Here is a 28,000-nt window from a genome sequence, read left to right on the forward strand (position 1 = left end):
CATTTAGCAGCTGCGTTCAGAAGGGAAGCCTTTCTGGGTACACCTGCTAAGACGGGTCTTTAAATTATTAGTGGCGTTAAGTAAAAAGACTACAACTTCTCTACAACGAATAATGTCTCTGCTTGAAATATTGCAGCTTTCTATTTTGAAGTAACAGAATTGATTAAGAAAGTCTTTCTTTAGCTTAACAGATTACTGTTTTAAAGCTAAATACGCGGTTTTAACCCACCAACATATTAAATATAACTTCAAAATATGAGGTGCTTAACATCAGTAGATATTAAGAGTACAATCATTTTGACTTGAACTGTCTATAACTGCGCACTGACCAAATTATAATGATCGCTTCTCGTCAACAAGAACTCATACTGTGATCATATTCAGATTTGCCTCGATTTTTGAAAGAGGTAGCATTCTAAGTTTTAGTAATCAATCGCCTAAAAGAGAACAAATAAAGTCGACCTACATTTTGTGTTGGGCATACACCTCAATAGGCGTTTGCAATTGATGTAATAAGCTATGTCTGTTCACTGGTTTTGGATCTTTGGCTGCTTCGTTACTCTCTTTGGCCTCGTCGGGAACAGCTGGGTTATTTTCATCATCGCAAAAACAAGGCGATTATATACAACGGCCAACTTCTTCATCCTTTCGCTGGCAATCGCCGATCTGAGCGTTACAGCCGGATATTTCCCGGCATCAATGATCTGTAACGTGCTTGTTCAATCTTGCAACAATTCTATTCGTCTAAATGTCGCAAGCTTGGTGATGGAAGCCTCCGTGTTTGCGTTAGTTGCTATGGTTGCAGAGCGCTATCTTGCCATCGTTTATCCCCTAAAATACGTCCGCGTTATGACCACCAAAAAAGTCGTGGTAATCATTGTGATGTCTTGGGTCACTCCAGCCATCCTGTCTGTCTTTCGATGGATGTACGAACTTTACTACAACAGGCTTTCAATCGCGGAAGATCGTGCAGTTATTATCCTTTACACGCTGTTGATTGAGATAGCACCCATGATCCTACTCATTGCCTTTACTTTTCACATCTTGGTCATCGCTAGGAAGCTTTCTATTCAGATGTCAACTCTACTGGCTCAGGTTAGATTCAACCAAGCCGCAAACTCAGCAACAATACTGAACGTACCAAGAATTGGATTAAAAGCCTCCACTGTAAGACTTGTGATTGCGCTTGTCGTCATTTACGTGGCTTGTTTTGGAACTGAGGTGTACATCACGATCTGCCAGACGTTTGAGGTTTGTTCTGTTTCTGTACCGGTGCTAACAGCATTTTCATTGCTTCGCATGGCAAACTCTGTGCTGAATCCACCAGTGTACGCGTTTCTTAAAGAAGACATCAGGAAGGAAACCAAATCTTTGTTTTACCGCAGAAAAGGTTCCCGCATAAGACCACGACTTCTCATTCGGGCTCGTCAAGAGTGATGAGTGTATTTGATTTTTCCTCAAGGAACTCACGAGTTATTCGTTCAAGAGAATTCTTTATTCGATACTATCGATCACTCAGAAGAAAATGCTACCAGTGCACCGGTTTGGTCCAAAAAGGGTATAGTCTCCTAATTCACCATATATACTTTTAAATCTACAATGAGCGACTAAAGTGTTCAGACACTTAGTGAAAAATTTGATTTTCAAGCGTCTTGGAAACCGGTTACCCTTTGCCCAACGGCTGATTTTCCTATTTCTAAGACCGTCACAGACCACAGCACCTGTAGCACTGATAACATTAAATTGGGGGCCGGGGGTATCAGAGAATCAACGCTAGATGCAGATGAAATAGAGTAAGCCAAAAGTGTTTACTTTTGTCGTCCACTGTAGTTCTAAACAATTCAAGTCTATTCCACCCCTTTTAGTCCCGTTAAGTATTCTTTTCAGCGCCGCTGCTGTATGAAAAGAATAAACTCTGTGTTTCGAAATTAACTGCCATTATAAAGTTCTGCTCTGCCGAGTCCCTATTTAAAAAATACCCTTTATAAGCGGACTAAATGTCTCTCAATGATTGTTCTCAAATCGTCTTATTCTAGTTTGTAACAAAGTTGTCAAGTTATTTTTGCTAATCCTAGTAGATCCGTTAGGTGGCTACATCCAACCGAAATGACTTGCTTCTTTGCAATGCCGCACGAGCTGTTGACATATTGATGGCGCCAGCAAAGATAAATTAACATTTTGATGATCAAAGGAGACAAGATGTTTTTTTTTTTTTTGGACGTGGAATTTTCTGAAAGAAATTGGTTGATTTGTTCAGATAAATCGCGCAAATTCCAAACCCAAACCTAACGTGACCCTGGACAAGGAAGGAATTCCACACGAAAAATCCCTTCAACTCACACAAAAAGAAGCGCAGCGAAGGCAACCATTACCAAGAAGATCAAAGATGTTACGGAATACATTTCTTTTTCTCGAAAAAGAATTCTATGATATACATTTGGATGACTGTTATGTCATGTTTTGACGTTAAGTCGGCATGAATTTAAATCGTATACAAAAAAACAAGCTTAAATTTTGGCCGGTAGGCAATTTTAAAGCCCCCATTCGATTTGCGTTCATGAAAATCTTCTCGCTCGCCCAAAAGGAAATTCGCTTTGGTTTTGCACAGCCCGTACCTCTCAATACTACCGTCAAACACGATACTACCGTCAATGCTGAGTTCCGTTTGTTATTTTTAATTTACTGTCAGTGAACGCAAACAAAAGTTTCAGTTTTAATGCAACACGCGTAGTTACGTAATATCTAAAACGATACAAGCGCCTGCAGCATTTAACTATTTACTCGTGCACTGATTTCTAACGCTTTATTCACTAGTAAGCAGACATAGCACAAAAACCTAACGCAAATAAAACACATTTAAATAAAACACCATAAGCATCATATTCCAAAAGTGATAAGGCATCCTTCGCCTCGCTTGCATTCAGTGGCCAGGTAACTAAGCACACAACTGCAGAATGGCCTATTTACACATGTTCCACCCCATCACCCAATATTGATATTTTTACGTGGCCTATTGGTGGCGTATTCTAATGGTGGGTAATGTGAACTCTCTTAAAACTATGGCGTTTTCTGCCCAAAATGTTGTTTAGGTAACAAAATTCTGCTCCGAAATCCTGCTCGGGAAAAGTGAGGTAAGATTAGGACCAGTGGAAATTAGAATACAAGTTTAAAGAAATTTCTTCAGAGAAATCAAATGAGAAACAGTTTTAAGCTTCCTAACCACGCACTGACGTTATAATCTTCATCATGCAATGCAAAAAACAAGCATGCCGTATTCAAACCGAGCAAAGAATGAGAAACTTCAAACCTCTAACAATTTCACACAAACACAAGCTGGCAATTAGGATCAAAACCCTTTTTGGCATTACTGATTCCTTTGATGAAAAAAGAGAATATCTGCTTATTTTATTTCACAGTTGGAATTAGATAAACTTTTGTTTTTGGTTACAATAGTAAATTACAATATTTAGAGAGGAAGCCACAGTGTGATTAATGTTTAGCAGTGGTATGGACACGACCGTGTTGGCAAGGCGAAATTTCTTCCAATCATGTTTAGAGAAATGTTTTTATTGTTCACTCTCAGTTACTTGTTGCTGTGTTTGATTTTCCAAAATTAATTCAATTCTGGATCGTTTCCGACTGTTTACATTTTATTTTAACAGCCAGAAACTGACATATGAGTCTTCTTATTACTCACGCCACAGGAAATCATGAGAGCTGATGAATTGTTTTTTTCGATTCCGTTCATTTTATTTATACCCTAACTCGGGACATGTGGAGGATAATTTGAGGAAATGAGAGTTGCCCAATTGGCCAATAATGTCATTTTTCAAACAAAACTGTGCTAACGTACGCACAGCTCTAAGCCAACAGAGAGATAAAAGATTTGGGATAAATCATTTCTCTTTTTATTGTTTGTCCAGCTTCTGCGAAAACAACCATGAAAAAATGTTTAACATATCACGTAACGGTATATTGTTCCTATGCTCGGTATATTGTTTCTAGGCTATGGCTCACTAACGAGCTCGGCCACCCCAAATTTTTTTCCAGTCATTTTAATCAGCTAATCATTAGCTTTGCGTGAGAAAAGACTGATCTGATTTCTATTGTTGAAAATTGAATAAATAAGGAAAATAGCAGCTGCACTGTAGTTTTTTCTATTTTGCAGTTTGATAGCCGTGGCAAGCAATTTGGTTCCAATATTTTAACAAGGATTCAGCTGTCTGTCAAAATCAAACTTAAAAAGTTTATTTGCGTCTGACACAAGTATTGACTGTAGTTTGAGGAGTGTTTTCATGAGTCTGGGCTCACAAAGAGTTTACAATAACTTGGATTGTGTTCTTGTAATAAGCATTAAATAACGCCAAAATGGGACATTTTCAATGCCTTACTGCTCCTTAACGAGCATGGGCACCCCCCTCTTTTATTTTATACTTAAAGTTCTCATATGATAAATATTCATTGGACAAAGCTTGAACAAAAATCTATGTGCAGTTTTATTTCAGGGGAATTATCTTAAGAACGTCTTTCTTTAGCTTAACAGAGTACTGCTTTAAAGCTAAATACGCGGTTTTAACCCACCAATATATTAAATATAACGTCAAAATATGAGATCCTTAACATAGATATTAGGAGGTCAATCATTTTGACTTGAACTGTCTATAACTGCCCGGTACCAAATTGAAATGATCGTTTCTCGTCAACAAGAACTGATACTGTGATCATATTCAGATTTGCCTCGATTTTTGAAAGAGGTAGCATTCTAAGTTTTAGTAATTAATCGCCTAAAAGAGAACAAATAAAGTCGACCTACATTTTGTGTTGGGCATACACCTCAATAGGCGTTTGCAATTGATGTAATAAGCTATGTCTGTTCACTGGTTTTGGATCTTTGGCTGCTTCGTTACTCTCTTTGGCCTCGTCGGGAACAGCTGGGTTATTTTCATCATCGCAAAAACAAGGCGATTATATACAACGGCCAACTGCTTCATCCTTTCGCTGGCAATCGCCGATCTGAGCGTTACAGCCGGATATTTCCCGGCATCAATGATCTGTAACGTGCTTGTTCAATCTTGCAACAATTCTATTCGTCTAAATGTCGCAAACTTGGTGATGGAAGCCTCCGTGTTTGCGTTAGTTGCTATGGTTGCAGAGCGCTATCTTGCCATCGTTTATCCCCTAAAATACGTCCGCGTTATGACCACCAAAAAAATCGTGGTTATCATTGTGATGTCTTGGGTCACTCCAGCCATCCTGTCTGTCTTTCGATGGATGTACGAACTTTACTACAACAGGCTTTCAATCGCGGAAGATCGTGCAGTTATTATCCTTTACACGCTGTTGATTGAGATAGCACCCATGATCCTACTCATTGCCTTTACTTTTCACATCTTGGTCATCGCTAGGAAGCTTTCTATTCAGATGTCAACTCTACTGGCTCAGGTTAGATTCAACCAAGCCGCAAACTCAGCAACAATACTGAACGTACCAAGAATTGGAATAAAAGCCTCCACTGTAAGACTTGTGATTGCGCTTGTCGTCATTTACGTGGCTTGTTTTGGAACTGAGGTGTACATCACGATCTGCCAGACGTTTGAGGTTTGTTCTGTTTCTGTACCGGTGCTAACAGCATTTTCATTGCTTCGGATGGCAAACTCTGTGCTGAATCCACCAGTGTACGCGTTTCTTAAAGAAGACATCAGGAAGGAAACCAAATCTTTGTTTTACCGCAGAAAAGGTTCCCGCATAAGACCACGACTTCTCATTCGGGCTCGTCAAGAGTGATGAGTGTATTTGATTTTCCTCAAGGAACTCACGAGTTATTCGTTCAAGAGAATTCTTTATTCGATACTATCGATCACTCAGAAGAAAATGCTACCAGTGCACCGGTTTGGTCCAAAAAGGGTATAGTCTCCTAATTCACCATATATACTTTTAAATCTACAATGAGCGACTAAAGTGTTCAGACACTTAGTGAAAAATTTGATTTTCAAGCGTCTTGGAAACCGGTTACCCTTTGCCCAACGGCTGATTTTCCTATTTCTAAGACCGTCACAGACCACAGCACCTGTAGCACTGATAACATTAAATTGGGGGCCGGGGGTATCAGAGAATCAACGCTAGATGCAGATAAAATAGAGTAAGCTAAAAGTGTTTACTTTTGTCGTCCGCTGTAGTTCTAAACAATTCAAGTCTATTCCACCCCTTTTAGTCCCGTTAAGTATTCTTTTCAGCGCCGCTGCTGTATGAAAAGAATAAACTCTGTGTTTCGAAATTAACTGCCATTATAAAGTTCTGCTCTGCGGAGTCCCTATTAAAAAAATACCCTTTATAAGCGGACTAAATGTCTCTCAATGATTTTTCACAAATCGTCTTATTCTAGTTTGTAACAAAGTTGTCAAGTTATTTTTGCTAATCCTAGTAGATCTGTTAGGTGGCTACATCCAACCGAAATGACTTGCTTCTTTGCAATGCCGCACGAGCTGTTGACATAATGATGGCGCCAGCAAAGATAAATTAACATTTTGATGATCAAAGGAGACAAGATGTTTTTTTTTTTTTTTGGACGTGGAATTTTCTAAATGAAATTGGTTGATTTGTTCAGAGAAATCGCGCAAATGCCAAACCCAAACCTAACGTGACCCTGGACAAGGAAGGAATTCCACACGAAAAATCCCTTCAACTCACACAAAAAGAAGCGCAGCGAAGGCAACCATTACCAAGAAGATCAAAGATGTTACGGAATACATTTCTTTTTCTCGAAAAAGAATTCTATGAGATTCATTTGGATGACTGTTATGTCATGTTTTGACGTTAAGTCGACATGAATTTAAATCGTATACAAAAGAACAAGCTTAAATTTTGGCCTGTAGGCAAATTTAAAGCCCCCATTCGATTTGCGTTCATGAAAATCTTCTCGCTCGTCCAAAAGGAAATTCGCTTTGGTTTTGCACAGCCCGTACCTCTCAATACTACCGTCAAACACGATACTACCGTCAATGCTGAGTTCCGTTTGTTATTTTTAATTTACTGTCAGTGAACGCAAACAAAAGTTTCAGTTTTAATGCAACACGCGTAGTTACGTAATATCTAAAACGATACAAGCGCCTGCAGCATTTAACTATTTACTCGTGCACTGATTTCTAACGCTTTATTCACTAGTAAGCAGACATAGCACAAAAACCTAACGCAAATAAAACACATTTAAATAAAACACCATAAGCATCATATTCCAAAAGTGATAAGGCATCCTTCGCCTCGCTTGCATTCAGTGGCCAGGTAACTAAGCACACAACTGCAGAATGGCCTATTTACACGTGTTCCACCCCATCAACCAATATTGATATTTTTACGTGGCCTATTGGTGGCGTATTCTAATGGTGGGTAATGTGAACGCGCGCGCTCTCTTAAAACTATGGCGTTTTCTGCCCAAAATGTTGTTTAGGTAACAAAATTCTGCTCCGAAATCCTGCTCGGGAAAAGTGAGGTAAGATTAGGACCAGTGGAAATTAGAATACAAGTTTAAAGAAATTTCTTCAGAGAAATCAAATAAGAAACAGTTTTAAGCTTCCTAACCACGCACTGACGTTATAATCTCCCATCATGCAATGCAAAAAACAAGCATGCCGTATTCAAACCGAGCAAAGAATGATAAACTTCAAACCTCTAAAACAATTTCACACAAACACAAGTTGGCAATTAGGATCAAAACCCTTTTTGGCATGACTGATCCCTTTGAAGAAAAAAGAGAATATTCGCTTATTTTATTTCACAGTTGGAATTAGATAAACTTTTACTTTTGGTTGCAATAGTAAATAAAAATATTTAGAGAAGAAACCACAATGTGATTAATGTTTAGCGGCGGTATGGACACGACCGTGTTAGCAAGGCGAAATTTCTTCCAATCATGTTTAGAGAAACGTTTTTATTGTTCACTCTCAGTTACTTGTTGCTGTGTTTGATTTTCCAAAATTAATTCAATCCTGGATCGTTTCCGACTGTTTCCATTTTATTTTAACAGCTAGAAACTGACATATGAGTCTTCTTATTACTCACGGCACAGGAAATCATGAGAGCTGATGAATTGTTTTTTTCGATTCCGTTCATTTTATTTATACCCTAACTTGAACATGTGAAGGACAATTTGAGGAAATGAAAGTTGCCCCATTGGCAAATAATGTCGTTTTGCAAACAAAACCGTGCTAACGTACGCACAGCTCTAAGCCAACAGAGAGATAAAAGACTTGGGATAAATCATTTCTCTTTTTATTGTTTGTCCAGCTTCTGCGAAAACAACCATGAAATAATGTTTAACATATCATGTAACGGTTTACTGTTTCTTAAATTTTCAGATTTTAGGCAGGCCTTTCAGCGAGTCTACGTGTTAAAATGACTTGGCAACTTAATATAAATGGCTACACCGTTCGTAATTGCATGGTGATGAATTGATGACGATCGCATAGAGAGAAGGAAAAATATTATTTTTATATCGTAAATGTTTGTCTCAAAGTTTGACAACCAAGGGGCAAAACCTTAACCCTTTAATTTTACTGATCGGTCTCAGTGGCGGCGCGGGTCCATCATAACAAACAAGTGTCTACGTTGTACGTTCTGACGGCTCAATATGTCTGTTCACTGGTTTTGGATCGTTGGTTGGTTTGTTACTCTTTTTGGTCTCTTAGGAAACGCCTGCATTATTTTCATCATCGCGAAAACAAGGAGATTACAAACAACAGCTAATTGGTTTGTCCTTTCGCTGGCGATCGCCGATCTGAGTGTTACATGCGGATATTTCCCAGCTTCGTTTGTCTGTAACGTGCTGGTTCATTCATGCCGTAACAGTCTTCGTTTTAATTTTCACAGCTCCTTCATCGAAGCGTCTACCTTCGCGTTAATTGCTGTGATTGCGGAACGTTATATTGCGGTGGTTTATTCGCTAAAATACGTGTATTTCATGACTTCTACCAAAACAGTCGCTATCATTGCAACGTCTTGGGGAATTCCAACTATTCTTTTCTTGGCAAGATGGGCATACGAGATTCACATCACCGAAATTTCGTCTAGGACGGATGATATCATAGTCATCATTTACACACTGTTGTTTGAGATAGCACCCACGATTATACTTATTGCAGCTACTTTGCATATCTTGGTCATCGCTAGAAAACTTTCCATTCAGATGTCAACTCTATTGACTCAGGTTCAATATAACCGAGCGGCGAACTCAGCAACAATAGTGAACGCACCTATTAAAGTCGGCTTGAAGGCATCAACTGTTAGACTGGTGACTGCAGCTGTGACCGTGTTTGTGGCATGCTACGCCACTGAAATTTACGTCTCATTCTGTGAGACCCCGTTTGATCTATGTGAGGTCTCTACCGATACAAAAACTTTGTTTTCGTTGCTTCTCATGGTGAACTCTGCGCTGAACCCTCTTGTATACGCGTTCCTTAAACAGGATATCAAGAGAGAGACCAGAGCATTCTTTTGTCATAGGAAGGACAACTCTTTAAAATTTACCACTGTTTCTTCGATCAGGCAAGGAAGAGTAGGTTGAGGAAATGTTCCAAAACAAGCCAAACTACGTAATTAAGCTCTCGCAAAATTCAGTTAACCTATTACGGTTATCAAGAAAGGATATATAGAAAGATTCTCCTATACACGTGCTTCTTCCAATAGTAATTTTCTTTTAAAATCTATCTATAGAAAACGGCTTCCTGATTGGTGAAACAATGTCACGCATTACTACACATCGTGACCGCTGTGTGACCTGGTTAGTTTTCACCTGTCGCTTTACCGTGAGGAGACTGAACAACAACACGCGAAATTATCTGTTTGTTGACACCAGCTATAAGGTCAAGCCATCGTGATCAAAAATTCAACAAGTTTCACGTGTTGCAGAACTCTCTAAAGTGCATTGCGCAACCCTACTGCGCACCATTTACGCGTTGTTAGCCCTCACACGAGAGCATATTGTTCCATATGCTCGAAACTTTCTAGCATCAAGATTTTTTCAAGCAACACTTGAATAAGACCAATAAGCTTTGCTTCCAGCTACCGCAAAATGTAACGTGGACCGATGAAAAAACGCGCGTCATTTGAATCAGTGCACCGGGCAGAAATGGAGTATGGTTGGCCCATCATCAGCCTCTTTTGCGAGGACAGTGACCTTCTTTTTATTGTATTTTTCGAGAGTCTCTTGTTTCAGATACAGTGCTTAGTAGGGAACATTCAGGGAAAGTTTCAAAAAAAATCGTTCGACAAGTGTTATTTCTGATGAATAACCATAAACTAAATCCGCGTCATCTTTGTCTGAGTCATTAAACTCGCAAGCACATGTCGACGCCATTTTAGACTGACGCGCATGGCGGTATACAGGAAGACTGTGTAGGCAAGCGATACTTTTTCTCGTTCCAAAACCCACCTTTTTTGCACTGGGGAGGACTGGAACTAAGGTCTATTTTGTTCCCTCTCCGAAACGTCTCAGCAATCCAATATAAGATCATTATAAAGGTTTCCTCAGCTCTAAATTAAGTTATAGTATTTTCGACAAAGAAAGTTCAATGTTCTTTTTGTCATTGTTCTGAAAAAGAAGGCGGGAACTTAGACTTTCTAAAAGTCTTTTCCAATAATTCTTCCCTGGCCTGTTCGTTTCGCTCGAGGGAGATAAATAAGTCAAGGATTAAGAAAAGGTCGCCTTGTGGCAAGTCTAGCGGGAACTTAGAACTAAAATTTTCCAGGAAGTAAAATGAGGGGCTATAAAAACAGAGAAAATTGCATTTTATATTAATTTTATAAAGTTGTAAGGGAAAGACAGGAGTTTATGACAATATTTTGTTTAAACTAAGTTGCTACACATTGTTTAACAAATTTGTCCCCATATTGCAATCAAACGACATTTTCCGATTGAGCGCAGTTTCACTTTCTGAACAGAAATCTGTACCAGGTCTGTTTTAATAAAAGATAAGCAGTTCAATTAGCGTGTCTGATTATTTAGTATTTTTCTGATTAAACCTTGGAAACAATCGGTGAATGTAATTATTTACCAAAGGAACAATCTGATTTGAAGATGTACATATTCATTGCAATTTTAAGCAACCAGCTGAAATATAAGTCGTATCATGTCTGTCTAATAACAAAGAAAAACGGAAGTGGAATTTGACGATTGGAGTTTTTGTTTGGTAGATATTTAAAAGAAAAAGAACTATATTCCGATTCGTTGGTAGATAACAGAACAAAGTATATTTAGAGCAAGCAATTACGGGGCTCATTACTGTCAGCAAATCCCATTATGACAGCTGTTATAGTGAACATAAAGAAGCGAAGCGATGTCCGAAAATTGGAGAAAATGTAATTCGGTCAACTTTACACAGACTGGTCAAAGAGAGTAAATTAGAGAGAATTCTTATCTACTGTGGGCATAAAAAGCCCTTGAATTTTATCTCGTCATCGGTGGCCAGACAAACCCACTTTAAGCTTAATTAATCAACCTCACTTCGTTTAGAGTTTTTTTTGTAAGCAAAAGACAATAATTTCACCACGGCTTTTAAAGTTTGTGCTGCTAATTAGTACATTTCTGGCCAATTGATTTCATAGATATATTAATTAAAAGTAATTCTTTATCCAACAATAAAACCAGAAACATGTAAAGAAGGGATCGGTCTTGTAAAACCATTTTCCAGTATGCAATAAGGCGATATTTGACCGCCAGATAGGTCTAAGTGGAAATTACCCGAAGAACCCTAAGCATAGCAGTTCCAAATGTGACTTTTCGTTTCGTAAAACTATAAGGAAAAAAAGCTCTCCTGAATTATATCGATGGAATATAGGTTTAGCTTGGAATATTTACGTAAACGCTGGACATTTTAAATCATAATTTCTCCATATCATTTTACCATAGTACTACAAAGACTTTCAATCAGTCTTCGTGATGTAATCATTCCGGCCCACGGAGAGATATAAACAAAAAGCATTCTTGATTTTTGCCCTTAAGCAATGCAAAGTTTGTATTTATTAGAGCCAGAATTAGCTACCCAATTGGGTTTAGGATGAAAGAGCCCAAGTTTGGTTACGGCTGAGTCTCACACACAACGTTATATATCACGAATAAATTAAATTGACACTGGATTGAGCGCAATATATAACTTTTCATTCATTTATTCTTTCAACATTTAATAACCTGATTTCTGCTCGCGTTTGACGCGTGTGTTTTTGCACAGTTTTGTCAATGCTTCTCAGTTATTGTTGTGTTTTTGTTTTTTCTTTTCGCAACGCTTTTAACTGTGAATCAATTAATCGGTTTCTGTCTAATTCCTGTTCAAATATAACGAACAGATGAATAGAAAATTGAAGCAACTCACTGGTCTATCTCGTCAAAAAATATTCAGGTCAAATTAATATAAATATTAGACTTGATTTCCCGTATAATTTTACAGAATTGCCTTTAAATTTCACGTCTGTGAGGGGAAACTCACAAGATCCTTTCGGTGAGGAAACACGATGCGTTTTTTATGTGTACTTAACTTTTTTATGGATGCCGAATCCATTATTTTCCTTAGGCAGTTTGTCTACAAACCCTTATTATGACCGCAACACGTGATCCCTACGATCAACATAATGTTGCAAAACAGATGGCTGGTCGAGAGAATTATAAACATGCAAAATGAAGTTGAATGCAAAGTGGCGAAAATCCTGTTGTGGTTTGTTATGAGGACCAAACACGATTGAAAGCTCAAATTTGAGAGGAAAATCATCGTTCGCTGCATATTAAAAGCAATGAACACCAGATCGCAAATACCCAGAGGAAACAAACTATTCCTGCCGAAAATTGAATATGCAAAGCTCTCAGAAGAGAGGTCGTTTCGCGGAGAAAGACCCAACGTTCAGCCAACTCTTGCTGCAGACGAAAAGAGCAATGCGGTGTTTGAGAATGGCGAAAAAATTCCACTGCTGAATCGCGACTACAGCATGGGTTCGTTCACGCGATTTTCAGTGTTGCCACCTATAAAGGACACTGTTAGGAACGGGAGAAGAATGAGTCGATCGCGTAGATACTCGTCTGGTATTTCGTTCGTGTCATCAAACGGGCCAAGTCTTAACCAGGAGGCAAATAAAAAAGGTGACGACGCCAGATTACATAAATACGCCGAATTCTCCAATGTGCTGGTTCAGCAAAGAAGAGATTCGAATGTAGATGGAAAAAATCTTCAAGTTGTTGGTACACCTTATGCGAGAGCAAAACGCGGTGAAACTCGCGAAACGGGTCAACCGCAATTTACAGCGAGACCACCTCAGCGATCGTTCAGTAGCCCGGTCTCGTCCGCGAAATCAAGTTGTAAAGGTTGTCAAACACTTTTGAGAAGACAGCGTTCTAAAACTGAGGGTGAAAAACTTACCATTGATTCCGAGAACTCGAATATGGATGCTCTGGTCCATACTTGTAACAAAAGGGAAGAATTCCCAGGACAAATTCTGACAAGAATAAACTCGGGCAACATAGATTCACAAAACGACAATCGCCCGCAGGAAAAGTATGATAACAGACAACCATCAGGGCGAAGAAAAGATTCAACTTTAACCTCAAAACAATCAGGAAGTGCCAGTTTATTGACTGCAAGTTTTCCTAATGGGAGACGACCTGTAAGCCGATGCGAGATAAGCGTCGATGTGAACCAACCGCTTACAGCGGAACAACAAACTCCGCTAATGGATCCGCAACAAAATATTTCGCTGGTTTCCTTACGGGTCGAAGAGCCCGAAATAGATTCGACCGAGCAAAGCGACCAAGGGGACAGAACTGCCCTGCCGCCCCAAGGAACACCTCAGATTCAGATTTTAATCGATTCGATCGAAAACGCAAGAGAAGAACTTCCTCAGGCTGGCAGTGAAGTGCCGTATACTTCGCTGAGAGAGAAAAGGAGACGATCTGCTCTTTGCAGAAATAATTCGAAACAAGTGGACGATTTTCTTCTCGTTCATAATCTTCGAGATCTGGGTTTACTCTGAGAGAATTAGCCGAGCTAATCCCCCTAAGCTGATCATACGACTGCAAGTGTTTCATATTTTGGGACTGTCGGTTGCCATGAAACACTTACAAACCGAGAAATAAGACTTGATTAGCCCGGCAAGACAGGTGACATGGAATTTTCATTAAATTTAACTCACGCGTACACAAAATGAAGCAAAAATATTGTATTTTCGAACAAGGAGACCTGATGCGATGCACCCCGCTGGTTTTCGAAGCGATGTATTTTAAAGAGAAACATTTGTTTCCTTTGAAAGCGTGTTCAGAAGATTTATGACTACAATTCATCAAGCGTAGATAAGTGTCCAACTATAAATTATTCATATTATTTAAGTAAACTTTTCACACTATGTTCACTACCTGTGACATCAGCAGAAATGAAAAAATAAGATGTCCGGCTGTTCAAACAGTTGCATACTTAATTTTCATTGAAGACTGAAAATAGTACACCTTCTTGCGTTGCCAGTACTTTTTGTCGTTTTTTTCGAAATTTCTTTTCGCGGCAGGGGAGCAGTAGCCAAGAACCTTTCCCTCTTTCCGATCACTTATGACGTATTTCTCATCAAACTTTCAATTTGAGATGACCATTAGAAAGAGTAACATATGACGTCTTTCATTAGCTCTTAAACTCGCAAAACAACGTTTTGGCTTCAAAAATCCTTACCTTGTCCTCGATACGCCTGAAACATTTCTATTTTAATTTCCTTAGGCCATCATGTTTCATTTTCTTGGTCTTTTTAACCCTTATAAAACTTGTATCTTTAGTTGTATGACGTAAATTAGTCAGTTCGTTAGATCTGTCGATTGCTCAGATGTTAAACTAATATTTCACTTCAAGTAGAGGCAGCTAAGATCTAAGTTTTGTTTAATTATTCACGAGCGTATCATCGAGAACTGCTTTTTTCTAGAGTCCGGACTAACTGGCTAACGAATTTACTAAGTTATCATTCACTGTCCCATATTAAAAGTACTTTATAAAGAGCTCCTTTTATTTACAGAGGATGCGCCGACTTCAATATATAGACGTCTGAAGCTTCCGATCTAAAGCAGAAAGGACAATCATTAATGGCTTTGGTAATATTAGTTGGAGTTTACGCAAATCGTTTGTCTGTCAAATATTCGGCAAGACTGCTAAATCGTATCGTAAATGAGGAACGTTTACACAAATAACCTGACAAGCTGGTGAATTATCTTATCAGAAAAGGGTCATGCAAAGAAAAAAAACAAAACAAAAAATATTTTAAACATCAACCTAAAAAGTGGAAACAGTTTTCGTTTTGTAGGAGGCACAGGCACATAAACAAGAAAAGATTTACCTTTTTTCACCGAAAGATATTTTTCCTATTGGAAAGAAAAAAAAATACTTAAATTTAACAGAGCGATAACGCTCATTCTTGCAACAGCAGGTGCAACTGAAATTTTCCCGAAATTAAAATAAAAGGCAGTTTAATTTTACGTTCTCTATGACCAAGGAGTTTTCCCAATCAATTGCTGTGAAAAATTGATTTACGTGATTTCATCAACTGCTCTGACGATCTGCCGAATTCAAGGCTCTTGTTCTTGTTCTCTACCTCTTGAGTTGATATTTTATGAAGCTTCGCAATTTTACAATTTAAATTGATTTCCCTAGCAGCGACAACCTACGCGCCCAGACCGTCTTCTGTTTCCTTTGAAAAAGCGGAAAAGCGCTGAAGGACATAGAATTCTACACGGAGTCTGTACATAGTTGAGACAAATTGAAGAGCCTGTAAAGGCTCTGTAAAGTGAACAGCTGCCATTAACAAAGTAATTACTTTGCAACAGAAAAGGTTATATTTAACAATCATTCACCGAAGGCAGAGTGAATATTGGTGAATATTTACTTGCATGTTTACCGCTCGCGCCCCCTGGACCAAACATCAGAGCTTGCTGGCGAGCTAAGGTGGCCAGCTTTACGGTAACCAATCTTAGAAATGTTACATTCATTGCCTAGCGCGGTGAATGTAGCGTCATAAGCCGAGCTTGTTTGACGAATCAGTATGTCCAATTCTTATATTCACCTCTGGAAGATTAATGTACTAATATTAAACAGAACAGAGTTTGTTATAAAAGTGTGTCCGCATTGTGACATTACATATTTTTTAAAGACACCAGAAATGTTTGAATGCAAGTCTCGGTTGCGTCCGTTCAGCAGCGAACGTCTCCACAAAGCATTTGCTATGAACTGATAAATATTGCTCTAAAGTGACCTGAGTTTTACTGCCTCACGCGGTGGCGGCGAAGTGAGTAAATAAGATTTATTACAATTAACAGCTTCCATTTGACCTTAAACTGAATATGTTCGGATATTTGTCCTTGCACATTATCTGTTCCTCGAAGTCAACTGTTCACTTCTCGGAACAGATAGCAAATATTTGAGCAAATATGAGCAAATATTCAAGCATATTGACCCTCGGCTGTTTCTGTATGGACCTGTGACCAATGTTCCCCAGTGCGGCCCTCCCGATTGGTTGATGAGAGGTCAATATTTTTTCGCCAAGTCAAAAATGTATACATTTTAAGAGTAAAATTCACAACTGTCTAGATCTGTTCGGTACGCCAATGGCTCTTAAAACGTGCTCAGGCAGAAACATGCAATGGCAGAGTTCAATTCCAAACCAAAATACGAAAAATTAGCCATCGTCGATAGCGTTCCTCAGACTACGTGGAACTTGGTCAATTCACGTCCTTGTTTTGCAAAGGAGGACAAAGCCTGAAGTGAACAAAGATTAATAATGCACGTGCACAGCCCGGATTATTTTGCAAGAAATATCATTGTCATGTGCAATATGCCATTCCGGAGAGTACTAAAATGCAAAGAATGGCAAAATCTAGATTCGTAGAGTTTGAGCAATATGAAGCAGTTAAATCATAGTTAAATAAATTGACAAGTCTTGCAAATGTAAGACATGGAAGCTTAGAACAAAACTAGAAAACGACTGAGGCAATTTCGTTGAGAAACTGAAATCAGATTAATTTCGGCATAATGATTGAGCTTAGCACCTCAGTAAAGTTTCTTACCTTAAATTTGAGGCCTGTTCTTTTTTAAGGCAACACAAATTAAGCTTGTAGCCTCGATGATGTGACAGCCGGGCAAACAAGTAAGTTTTTTTTCAAAACTCTTGCGTCAGTGAAATATTTTCAGCAATAATGCTAGTAAACTTTCTCGTTTGTCGCAGAATATAGACGTCTTTCTCCAGAATATAGACGTCTTAGTTTAGAGGAGATTTCGCGAGAAGTATTTCGGAAGAAAACCGCGCTTCAAGTTTTGCCGCCTTTTAATTTTACAACATTACATCGTTTAGACTGAACTGAAATGTCTACAACCGTGCGGCCTCGTGTATGAGGGAAGACTGGCACTTGTTAAACCCAATATGGCAGCTATTTTGCTTTCATATGCATAAGCTCTGTAAAGACGCGATCTCTAGCTATATTCTGCTTTAGGAACTAATGTTATGGCGGATTTAAACAGCCAAGATATAACCGAAGGAGAGGCGGGAACAACATCAACGTGGATTTTATTACAGATTGCTGATTCAGGTAAAACATGACGAACGTATTTTTGTCGGGTGTGTAAACCCAGGGCAGTAGGGAGGGAATAACGGTAATGAAGTCATAATCTATTAAACTGTCCCTCCCCACTCCTACAAACCCAGACTAAAAAGTAATCGGACTTAAACATTTATTTCATTCTCCTGTCATATAGACCCTAATTTCGTAAATGGCTGCCAATTCAAAATTCTTTTGTATGCATTTAAATTAGCTTCACTAACCGCGTTCGAGAGTAAAGTTCTTTTGAATTATCGACCTAAACGAGGTTAGTGAGGTTAATTTTGACTCTTACCAAAGAATTCATAAATTTATATTCGGCAGCCATTTATGAAAAGGGTCTATATACAGTTACTAAGGGACCAGTTATTTATTAGTGATGGGGGGAGAGGGCTGGTGTATTCTTGTGATTTTCCTCAACATAATTTCCAGTGACACTGTTCTTGCCACCACATAAAGTAATGTGGCCCCCTAGGGGTGTGCACATGAAATCACATGGCCCACCCTCAATCAAAGTGCTTAACAGTTGAAATTATACAACTCAAAATTACATAACTCACTGAGCTAGTCACGGCAAAATAGTGCCCTCCTCCTAGATCTTCTAGTTGTCACTGTGGTCTGAATATAATCCTCTGCCTCATCATCATCTTCTGGACTTGAGCCAATCTTTTCAAGAGGCGGTTGAATAGATTTGCGGATCGACGAATTTGGACTTAAAAAGCGCACGGATTGTGGACTTCTGTGATAAATTGAGTGGATTTGCGGATTTTGAAAACACAGCGGAAGATGATGTGAATCAAATGTGAATTTTGGTGCAGATTCTGGATTCTGCCCGTCTTGAAGTCAGGATTTTAGGTCCTGAAGAAGATTTGGATCATAGCCCCCCTTAATCAATAATAAAAATATGTAAAACTACATATACAATTCTAATTAAGCATTAAATAAATCTATTTAAGCTTTAATTTGATTTGTGGATTGGGTATCTTAAAGTCTAAACCAGACACACTACATCACTTGGACACTAGACACCTGTACAGGTATACAATAACCTTAAGTTTCCACTCCCTCTCTGCCCTCTTCCCTTAGTTGTTTTTAACGTTTTTAACATATGATTTTCAGCCTTTCCTACTGGAGGATATTCTCACAGTTATGGTTTTGAATCAGCTACAAAACATGGCTTTATGACAGACTTTAGTGAGTATGAAACCCAAATGATAAATAAGTACTTCAGTGGCATAATTTTAATCTGTCATTATGTCATTTTTTATACAATTTGTTCTTTCTCTATAGATGCATTTAAAGTCTTTGTCTTGTCGTGCCTTCAAAATGCAGGTATGCTAACTGATACTTTTGTCCTCACATTTGAGTGGTTTTATCCATTGCGTGAACTATTATGAGAAATTCTCATTACTCTCATTTAGCAATACATTCCTTTTTGTGCATCAGCATTTTGAACTTTTAATGGGCAAACAACTTACAGGGGCATAGTGGCAATTTAATAATGAAGCAAATTATCTTAAAGTGCACCTAACACCAAAAATTTTTTTTTCGCTAAAATAATAAAGCTTATTTTGTGGAGTAATTTGCCGCAAAAATTTTTCGATTTGGTTAAATCTGTGAATTTCTGTGCCCCTTCGAAACCGAGTTTTGAATGGTTCATGACCGCACATGGGGAATCTGGGGAGAGTTAAAGCTGTGACGTCAAATCCAAAATGAATGCTTTGGCTGTCCCAGTCAGGTCTTTTACTTTGTTCCAGTGTAGAAGCCTTTTTGCAGCACAAGTTCTTTCGCAAAGATTTAACCAAATCTAAAAATTTTTGCGGCAAATTACTCCACAAAATAAGCTCTATTATTTTAGCGAAAAAAAAATTTTGGAGTTAGGTGCACTTTAATTATATGCTTCAGGATGTTGTCACTTGGGATATACAGTGATGATAATTGCCATGTCTCAACTGCTTACTGCTAGACAGTAGTAAGTAAGTATTCATCACGTTATGGGGTCAAATGGTTACATATATGTTTTCTCTGTATTAGGGGTGGTTTTCCCTAATTTGGTCAGTTTTGTTTCTGCCGAGCTTATCTGGAAGTCATATGACCGTCACTGTGTGCTCTTAATTGTCTCATATTCTTGAGCAAGACATCAACTGTCACAGGGCGTCTCTCCTCCTAGTACAGTAACTAAGTATAAATGGGTACCAATGAACTGTTAAGGAATCTCTAGCAATCTCCAGTAGCAATAGTACCCTGCAATGAGATAGGGATGAGCAAGGCCCAATCACTGATTACTGGATGCACAGGGACTCTCTCCATCCATCATCATCATCGTCATTAATTCTTATCACCTCCAGGGGAGCATAGGAGGTCCATCACTACCCTCTGTGGTTGTTTGCTAATGCTTTGGCTCTCTCCCAGGAGTAGTGTACTCTTTTGAACTCCTGCAGCACAGATTACCTCCAGTTGTCCTTGCCCCTCCAATTTTTCTCTTTTTCTGCCTGTGGTTGATATTTCAAAGCTTGTCTTGCCACATTGTTGTGATCTCTTCTGAGCATATGGTCAATGCAATGCCATAGGCCAATCCATCCATAGGCAGCCATAAAATGTTTATTAGAGGGACCTTCCTCTGGCAAAACAGCATTCCATCCAAGGACCAACCCATAATAAAACCTTCTCTGAAGGTAAATTAAGCCAATGATGAATCTTTTCAGCTTCATTTAGTCTTCCATTTGTCAATGAATCACATAAGGAGTGTCACAATGCTGAGAGAATCATAGAGCTGGATCAGATCATTCAGGCCTACCTAAGTAATCATGTGGCAAACAGAGCAAGCTTCAGGCAGGTTAGTGTCCAAATTTTTGGTGGTGTCCCTTACATTTCCAGCCATTCCCCTACAGGGAATTTGATTTAAAATCAAGGTCACCCAGGCTTCTGTGATGATGAGATCCTTCATTCTTATTACTTCTCCCCTTTTGTTTGGTATATCAAAGTAAAGTTACATATTAAGTAATTGCTACTGGGAAATAAGGGTTTAAGGGCTAATACAGTGCTCACCCAGGAGTGTATAGAAAAGGAGAGTCAGGTGAGATGGTCAAAATAAATCTGCCATTTTTATCAATTTCAAAAAATATAACAATTGTGAATTATACTATTTCTACAACCTCTTGTATTCCTTCTCATGTATTTCATGTTAGGTTTGAGAAGTTGCTAGTAAATCGCAACATTATCCCCTAAATTATTGGTAATTTTCTTCAAACTCTTTTACCTCTACAATAAGGAGGGGTCTGAATGGTTAAAGTGGGACCTGGGATTCACTGCCTAGATCACTTCTTTGATTCAGAAAAACAAATTGGAATAGTACAAGAACCTAGTTGATCCATAACACCAAAAATCCCTCAAACAACAGAAACAAACTGAACTGAAAAAATCTAGTGACTGCAGGTGCACAGCAGCCAACCAAAAATCTGAGACTGCAGGTCCAAAAAGACAACAAAGTCTGCCACATTGAGCTGGAACCATGGTTCCGGAAGGAGAGCAGTAAACTGCTCTAAACATCGTGTTTTACAAGCATTTTAACCTCAGAAAAGTCCTGATGTGTAGAGCAAGATTCACTTTTAATTATTTAGTTTGTTTTATTTTTTTGCTGGGAAAATAGGATTTGGAGTGAGTCACTGGGACTAGAAATCACAAACAAGACTGGGATTTGGGAAAAATAGGGGGGAAATGAGATTTAGGCAAAATTAGGGTTGGGAAATGAGATTTATCCTCCCCCCCCCCCCCTTCCCTTCTTGAAACCTCAGAAAGGAGAACTAACAGGATCTTATCCAAGGGTGTAAAAAAGTAATCAGTTCAGGTGGGTATAAATTGTGTAATTAAATTTACATAATTTAACTGAAGTATTTCCTTTATGTCCTTAGGGGAGCTCCTTACTTGATACAGCTTGCAAAACATTTGGAAATCAAGAAATGAAGAATTTACAGGTACATTTACTGTTGCTCAATACAATCGCTATCCCGATCAAAGATGAATTCACGTTCATTTAAATTCTAAAACACTCGGTGAAGTCTAATATTAGCCTCACTTATTTACTTAACCCCACCATCCCCTCCCCCGTCCCCGAAATTGTTAATTGATCACTCCACCTCGTTTCCATGTTCCTCTTGACCGTCACAAGTTGGCTTTCACGTCCGTCCTCGATAAGTACAACGGTAAATGGTCCTTTTTGTTTCTTTGAACCAGGGACGCATGTAATATGTCAGACCAATTAAGGGTCTCCTGTTTTATGTATCTTGTGTGAAAACGTGAAAAACGTATCGGACTCAGTAATTAAGTCCTCAGCTCGTCTTGACGAGTTATCTACACTCCCGGGGGGGGCACTGCCATATATGGGCTATATAGGTATGTGCCACTGTGAAGGGTATGGTTTTCAAGCAGTTTACTCTAGGATAGGGTGTATAAATCAGAGCGTTTGGGTCTAGAATAGGGTATCATTTTTCACAAAACTGACTAGTTAGTTGAAGATTTTATCTAGACTAAGGAAACCAGGAATTGCCACTCAAAAATATAAAAAAATCAAATCAGCAAGTTTAAATTTACCCAAATCAGCCTCAACAGTGTCGATAGATGGGGGGATTTGGGGAGTTTACTCTAGTATAGGGTAGCAAAATTCAGCTGAACTAGCTCTGGTATAGGCTAAGGGTTCCAGGGTCCCAGCGACACATCCCCACCCAGAAATTCCCAAAGTACCTCCCCCGGGTCTGCACTCTGCCTGTCTTTATAGTGACAGGCGTAACCATTCCGAAGCATAATTCCTTTGTTACTCGTCTTAATAAGCGCGCTCTCAGAGAAGTTCGTCTCTTAATTTGTCATTCAAGACGCACCATGACAGCAAATAGTTCGTCTCGTGTTTGAGAGGCATAACCAGGCGCAAGATAAAAAACTTGTCCGAGTTCGTCTAGTGGATATTGTCTCTTGTATAAAACTAGGAAATCTCTTTCCCGACCATGATGATGAAATGTGACAATCTTAGGGTTAATATCGTGTGTGACAACTGGAGACAAACTGAGAACATCGAGAACTCTCTTGCATTTTTGAAAATATTTTATGCAAAGTTTCCGAACCTGTGGACGAAGAGGGTCTCCATGGGACGTGCTACTTCATATTCTTGTTTATTTCTTTTTATTTAATTTATTTTATTACCACCCGAAATTTCCACATTTTGCCAAATGTTACGCACCCAAATTTACCTTATCAGAAGTTGTTTCTGTTTCGTTTCAGGTCGAACTCGAAAACAAGCGCCTGCATGGTCACTTTGCAGCAGTGTTTGGCTTCATGTGTGGTCTGTTAGAGCTGTCACTTGTTCAGACTCAACAACTTTTTCTGTTTTCAACACTGCGAACGGTCATTGCCAGCGCTGTGAGACTTGGCAATATTGGTCCTTTACAGGTAACTGATGTCATTAGTTATGAGGCTGCGAGTAGTTCTTGAGCTCTCAGTTGTCGTTCTTGCGTCAGCGTGGTTGCTAAGTAACTTAACCTTCCCTTGTTGCCGCAAGCTTGGTCTCTGCAATTCTGTCGTAAAAACGTTTAGGCAAGTTGTGCTTATGACCTTTTATCGGCCAATCACTATACCGCTATGACCCCCTCAGCCAATGAAGCACGGCAGCATGTTTTCTCCGCGCTTGGCATCTGCTACATTCTTTCCTGCGTTTTCACCAGTTGCAAGCTTTCGCAATAACTCCTGATTGGTTAATTTCTGTTCCCGCTACAGTGATTGGCTAAATGATTGGCACAAGATGTCATCATAGGCTCAATGCTTGGCTGAATGATTGGACAAGCGGCCAGAAGAAAACTTTTATGATGTATTGTTATTAAATCTATGTTCCTGTATAACCCACAGGCCCAGTCCATCCAGTTTGAAATGCAAAAGACCGCGGAAGAAATAAGGAAGAAGTAAGGGTTCCGTTGTTTGTAATATTTGTAGAACATGTAGTACTTGGCAATTTTGAATCGAAAACCAAAGCATGTTTTGGCTTCTTTGTTAGAATTTTAGCCCGTAGCACAGCTTTGGCAGCTGAAACTCTTCCTTCAGAAGAACAAGTTTCTGTACTCATCTAGATATACGTCATCTCACGTAGAATAATGTACGTGTAGTTGCTAACAAGTGTTGTCTGAATTTGCTGACAGGTTCGAGAAGTCCACCGTAGAGGAGGCGACCACTGCAGTCCCTGTGGCTGACTTCCTTCAGGGCGCTCACGACAACTTGTTCTCTAAACTCTTTTATTCCTGACGAACGTCTTGTAGTCACTTGGCAACACTCCTGATGACATTTGCGGCCTCAGAAAGAATTCCGACCGAAACAACCTGCTACGTTACTTGACTGAGCTGCCATGAGGAAACACTGTCTGATGTGTCGTTTAGTAGTAAAGTGAACATCGTTGGTTCAGGAACTTAAATCAAATGAACCAATTTCTAATTCCCGCTTGTCAATCACAACTAACGAGTTTACAAAATGAACCAATCAGGAGTCGATGCAGACAGTTCCAAGAGCGGGAAAACGTACGTAACCCAAGTCACGACTGTATTGGGTTTGCTTCTGATTGGTTGAAAAAAAAAACTGTATGTTTGCTCCGATTGGTTACAGCATGTTGCACAATCTTTTTTGGAACCTATCAAGGGAAGCGAAACCAGAGGCGCAAATGGTGTAAATTTCCGGAAAATTGCGGAATATACCGAAATTTTCGGTTGAAAGGAAAGCGCCCTAGAGCAAACATTTTTATCATTCAAAAGAAAACGTAACTCGTTCCCAGTTTTGGGGGAGAGGTCGTTGGGAACAAGGTTTAATACAACGCTTTGTAAACATGTAAATAATGTAGCAGTGATGGCTCATGATTGGCCAGCTGAAAAGCGAAGTCAATAGAAGTATTAAAAAGCAAGTTTTAGTACTGCAAATATTTATTTTCTATCCACTAAGAGGACTCCAACCATCCTTGTTATAAATCATTTACAGATTGATGACCTTTTATTTCGTCCCTGCGCCTGAAGGAAACCGTTGTCTATACGTTCGAAAGCCTTGCGGGCAAATCCTTTAATTTTTGTCTCTCCTTCATATCGCGAAATGCTCGTAATCGTCGCCAACCAAAGACAGTGGTGAAACAGGATAGTTTTCCGGTACAGATCCCGCAAAATCCGACTGTGCTCTTCGTCTCAGCCCCGGAGAGGTCTCGTCTCTGAAGAACGTCCCCGGAGAATCTTCGGAAATCCGATAAAGTGGGCTGATCGGTGAATTCGGAGAGTTCTCGGGAAGACTGCTTTTACGATTGAGTGTAGGCGGCGGACGATTCTTTATCGAGTTTAGCACACCTCGCAGCTTGACAAACTGTCTCATTAGATTTTGGTCTTGCTGCTTTAGGAATTTCTGTGGGAGTAAAATCGTAAATTTTTCATACGTGACACTTTGTTTTGTCCTCCTACATAATCAGAAAGTACCAGTTGCTTCCACTTCTCTCTCCCTTTTTTTTTCAGGGGGGTTGTTTTCTCTTCCAATCTGTCTCGGACCGTATAATGAGAAATAATTCAGGGAGTAATTCAGCCCAAAATATAAGGTGGTATACTTGTAACTTAAGAATGATTTACAAGACCCTCCTTCAGGTAGCTCCCCCACCCCCTCTTCTGCAGTGGATGTCACCCCATTCTCCATTGTCCGCCACTCATCCCTCTGTCTTGATGCTCATGAGCTCCAACCCTTTCTTTGCTCCTGTCAAGTCGAGAGCAATTGTCTCCTAACCCACCCCCCCCCCCCCAAAAAAAAGCATGACCGCATACAAACTCCTGGTACCCTGGGTCCCAGAGGGCTTTTTAGCCTAATGAAACCTACAAGCCCATGGTACTACTATGCAAGCAGGCTCTCTTCTCAACGGCCCGTAAATCGATGACATTTGCATGTGAAACCCAAACAAGGGCAGTCTGCGCCGTGTGCGAAACCCAAACAAGAGAGCTTGCAGGGTTGTATCTATATGCAAACTTACGCGTGATAGCCAAAAAATTCCTATCAATGTTTTCTTTCTAACACGGCGTCCAAGGAGAAATCGTTCACTGGCACGCGTACGCTAAGCCAACCCTATAACAGCATTTTTAGATCGCATGAAACGTTCCAGAGTAAATTTAACAGCTCTTGATCTGCACAAAAATGTTAACACGCCCCAGTGGCACACGTACCGCCAGGCTTCCCGTGGCTAGAGCAATATAAACACTGCAGGAATTGTTTTTCTAGAAGAACGCAATGACGTGTTTACTTTCAAAACACGTGCCCCGTCTTGCAGAGGTCACTACAAGTACTGAGCAATTATTGATGACGACGGATAAGAAAAAAATATTGTGCTCAGAGATAAAAGCTGTCCGAGATGGAAGACAGTATGTCAAAAAGTGTTGTTAGCTTTGTGAATTTTAAAATGAAAGACATCTAGATTTCTTTCGCGACATTGCATGATATTTTATTTATAACATGTAAATATCTGCCTCAAAAGGGCGATTGTCTCAAGTGGTGGTGTTAATGAGTCATAGAAAACGTTTTGTTGTCTAATCTCTATCAGCTATGTATTGCCTGATTTTTCTTTCACATGCACAACAGGATTATCTTTGAGTCTGATATTTAAGAATATTAAAATCGGTGCTTACAATTTCTTTCGCGATCCACTCTATGGCTGAATCCACGTCCGTTTTACGTTCGTGAAACGACTTCATCTTTCTCTGCTCCTCGTTCAAACAAAACGAAGGTTTGTCATGCATAACTGAATCCACAGTCCTGTTGGGTTGAGTTTCTAAATCCTTGGCTTCTCCACTTCCCTCTCTAGATCTTTGTCTTGTTATATGGGATGACATGATCTTCTTCAACGCAAGGCAGCCACGTCGAGGCCAATGATACGCAGAGCTATAGAGAGTCTGAAAATTCCACTGTTGACTCGTTCAATTCGACCCAATAACTACTTGAAGCGCTACACGCTTATGTGTAAATGAATGACCCAGAGGCTGTCACCACCCTGACAGATTGGTGTTGACTGAACTATAAATACTGGTTTAAACAGTTGCTACGTGCTTCGTTGTTGATCTCTCGCTCAGAATTTGACAACTTTTGTGTCAATTTAACGACACAGGAAAAGCAAGACCGGAAGTTGTGTTTTATTGCTACTTCTTGGTTCAATAGTCCTCAATGGTCTTACGCAAATCAGTTTCTCATTTGTTTCCGGCCGTTAGATTAGGATTTCTGTGTGATGTATTTACTAATTCACCTATGAGATTTTCAGGGCTGTTTTACAAGAACTGAAATGCTCTCAACGATTTGGTGGTTGTAAAATCCAAAACGTGAATCGAGCAAACGATAATCAATATTGACCCAACGTGTCCCATTTAAAGTTAATGGATTTTATTTCTCCCACGGAAATGTGGCAAAAGTTTTGAGTCAACAGGGCCTGAAAATAGCCGGTTTATCAGCCAGAACGTCATAAATAAATCAGGTTAGCCCACGTTATAGGCGTAAACGGTGACGCGGTAGGTCTGCGCTTTGCCTCCCCCTCCCCCGTTCAAACAGGGTGGGCGTGCTTGATTTGTTCAGAGAGTCCCTGGGAACGAGATTGTGGTTTGGGCACATTTAATTTTGTTTAATAAGGTGGAATGGTCCCTTTAAAGGGACCAAAAAGTTTGTTTAAATATGGTGAAGAAAGATCAATTGCGTGCGATTACACTCATGAAGAGAAAATAAATTTCGATGGTTTTAATCAAAATGGCAACCAGCCGCACCCTTTTGGGGTTTTATTTTATAGCGTTGATTCCAACAGTTCCTGCTAGTTTACAAAACAAGATTTGACTTTCAAAACAAGTACATCTTGTAAGTTTCTGTTTCATTCTGTGCAATTAATCAAAGTTTTGACAGTTAACTCTTGTTTTCAGTGCTTTTTACAGGCTTAATTTGGAAATAACCTTACTTTGCACCAAACCCAGTGGACAAATTATCTAGTGTCACGTGACAGACGTTAAAATGTTACGATTTTTTTGGCTTATTGCGTCACGACACTATTGGTCTTTGATTACCCGAAGTTTCAGGAATTACCCTCCAAAGTACAAATGTTGGTGTGAAGTCAGATGGTACTTAGTAGACGTTTCAGAAAAATGCCCTTAAACGTGTCTTACATGATCGATGAAGCATTTGTGTTGGCATCCTCGTCTCAGAGAGGCGATGGTCAGCGCATCAGTGTCGACAGGCTCTTGAGTAACTCAAAAGCCCGATTCTTGAGTGGCAATCTTTGTTGCAGCTGGCACAGATGTAGCTGGTGGCCTCACGAACTGATACTTGTCGTTCCTTTCTCGCCGCCCGCTTGATTGTCGCCTCGGCCCTGAGTGCCCCCTCCTTCACACCGTGACG

The 28,000-nt window shown here is 39.5% G+C and overlaps 6 protein-coding genes across 7 annotated transcripts; 5 read left to right on the forward strand and 1 right to left on the reverse strand.

Moving 5' to 3' along the window:
- Positions 1–519: 519 nt before the first annotated feature.
- Positions 520–1,437, forward strand: LOC145463796 (melanocortin receptor 4-like). The gene has a single exon (XM_081447593.1). It carries the CDS (start codon positions 520–522, stop codon positions 1,435–1,437), a length of 918 nt encoding a protein of 305 aa, XP_081303719.1.
- A 3,429-nt stretch (positions 1,438–4,866) lies between these two features.
- LOC145463797 (melanocortin receptor 4-like) lies at positions 4,867–5,784 on the forward strand. The gene has a single exon (XM_081447594.1). The coding sequence runs from the start codon at positions 4,867–4,869 to the stop codon at positions 5,782–5,784; it is 918 nt and encodes a 305-aa protein (XP_081303720.1).
- Positions 5,785–8,623: 2,839 nt separating this feature from the next.
- LOC145463798 (melanocortin receptor 4-like) lies at positions 8,624–9,556 on the forward strand. The gene has a single exon (XM_081447595.1). It carries the CDS (start codon positions 8,624–8,626, stop codon positions 9,554–9,556), a length of 933 nt encoding a protein of 310 aa, XP_081303721.1.
- A 3,097-nt stretch (positions 9,557–12,653) lies between these two features.
- LOC145463447 (uncharacterized) lies at positions 12,654–14,961 on the forward strand. Its single transcript, XM_081447201.1, has one exon. The coding sequence runs from the start codon at positions 12,775–12,777 to the stop codon at positions 14,002–14,004; it is 1,230 nt and encodes a 409-aa protein (XP_081303327.1). The 5' UTR covers positions 12,654–12,774; the 3' UTR covers positions 14,005–14,961.
- Positions 14,962–17,225: 2,264 nt separating this feature from the next.
- On the forward strand, positions 17,226–23,988 carry LOC145463064 (uncharacterized). Of its 2 annotated transcripts, XM_081446778.1 has the most exons (8): positions 17,228–17,581; positions 18,710–18,784; positions 18,881–18,922; positions 20,296–20,426; positions 21,502–21,564; positions 22,862–23,029; positions 23,483–23,535; positions 23,770–23,988. In XM_081446778.1, the coding sequence occupies exons 1-8, from the start codon at positions 17,497–17,499 to the stop codon at positions 23,870–23,872; spliced, it is 720 nt and encodes a 239-aa protein (XP_081302904.1). In that variant the 5' UTR covers positions 17,228–17,496; the 3' UTR covers positions 23,873–23,988. The 2 variants fall into 2 exon arrangements, with proteins under 2 accessions (XP_081302903.1, XP_081302904.1); XM_081446777.1 differs by having other exon boundaries at positions 17,226–17,581; positions 18,710–18,922.
- A 15-nt stretch (positions 23,989–24,003) lies between these two features.
- On the reverse strand, positions 24,004–27,372 carry LOC145463065 (uncharacterized). The gene is made up of 2 exons (XM_081446779.1): positions 26,260–27,372; positions 24,004–25,000 (listed from the first exon to the last, which is right to left on the reverse strand). The coding sequence occupies exons 1-2, from the start codon at positions 26,461–26,463 to the stop codon at positions 24,689–24,691; spliced, it is 516 nt and encodes a 171-aa protein (XP_081302905.1). The 5' UTR covers positions 26,464–27,372; the 3' UTR covers positions 24,004–24,688.
- Positions 27,373–28,000: the final 628 nt, after the last annotated feature.

The sequence above is a fragment of the Orbicella franksi genome, chromosome 12 (genome assembly GCF_964199315.1).
Source record: "Orbicella franksi chromosome 12, jaOrbFran1.1, whole genome shotgun sequence".
Classification (NCBI taxonomy): Eukaryota; Metazoa; Cnidaria; class Anthozoa; order Scleractinia; family Merulinidae; genus Orbicella; species Orbicella franksi.

Coding starts and splice junctions, on each gene's coding strand:
- LOC145463065 (XM_081446779.1), bottom strand. CDS start 26,463: ATGTCATCCCATATAACAAGACAAAGATCTAGAGAGGGAAGTGGAGAA. Junction 25,001..26,259: donor AGTGGATCGCGAAAGAAATT/GTAAGCACCGAT, acceptor TTACTCCCACAG/AAATTCCTAAAGCAGCAAGA.
- LOC145463064 (XM_081446777.1), top strand. CDS start 17,497: ATGGCGGATTTAAACAGCCAAGATATAACCGAAGGAGAGGCGGGAACA. Junction 17,582..18,709: donor ATTACAGATTGCTGATTCAG/GTAAAACATGAC, acceptor TATGATTTTCAG/CCTTTCCTACTGGAGGATAT. Junction 21,565..22,861: donor AAGAAATGAAGAATTTACAG/GTACATTTACTG, acceptor GTTTCGTTTCAG/GTCGAACTCGAAAACAAGCG.
- LOC145463797 (XM_081447594.1), top strand. CDS start 4,867: ATGTCTGTTCACTGGTTTTGGATCTTTGGCTGCTTCGTTACTCTCTTT.
- LOC145463796 (XM_081447593.1), top strand. CDS start 520: ATGTCTGTTCACTGGTTTTGGATCTTTGGCTGCTTCGTTACTCTCTTT.
- LOC145463447 (XM_081447201.1), top strand. CDS start 12,775: ATGAACACCAGATCGCAAATACCCAGAGGAAACAAACTATTCCTGCCG.
- LOC145463798 (XM_081447595.1), top strand. CDS start 8,624: ATGTCTGTTCACTGGTTTTGGATCGTTGGTTGGTTTGTTACTCTTTTT.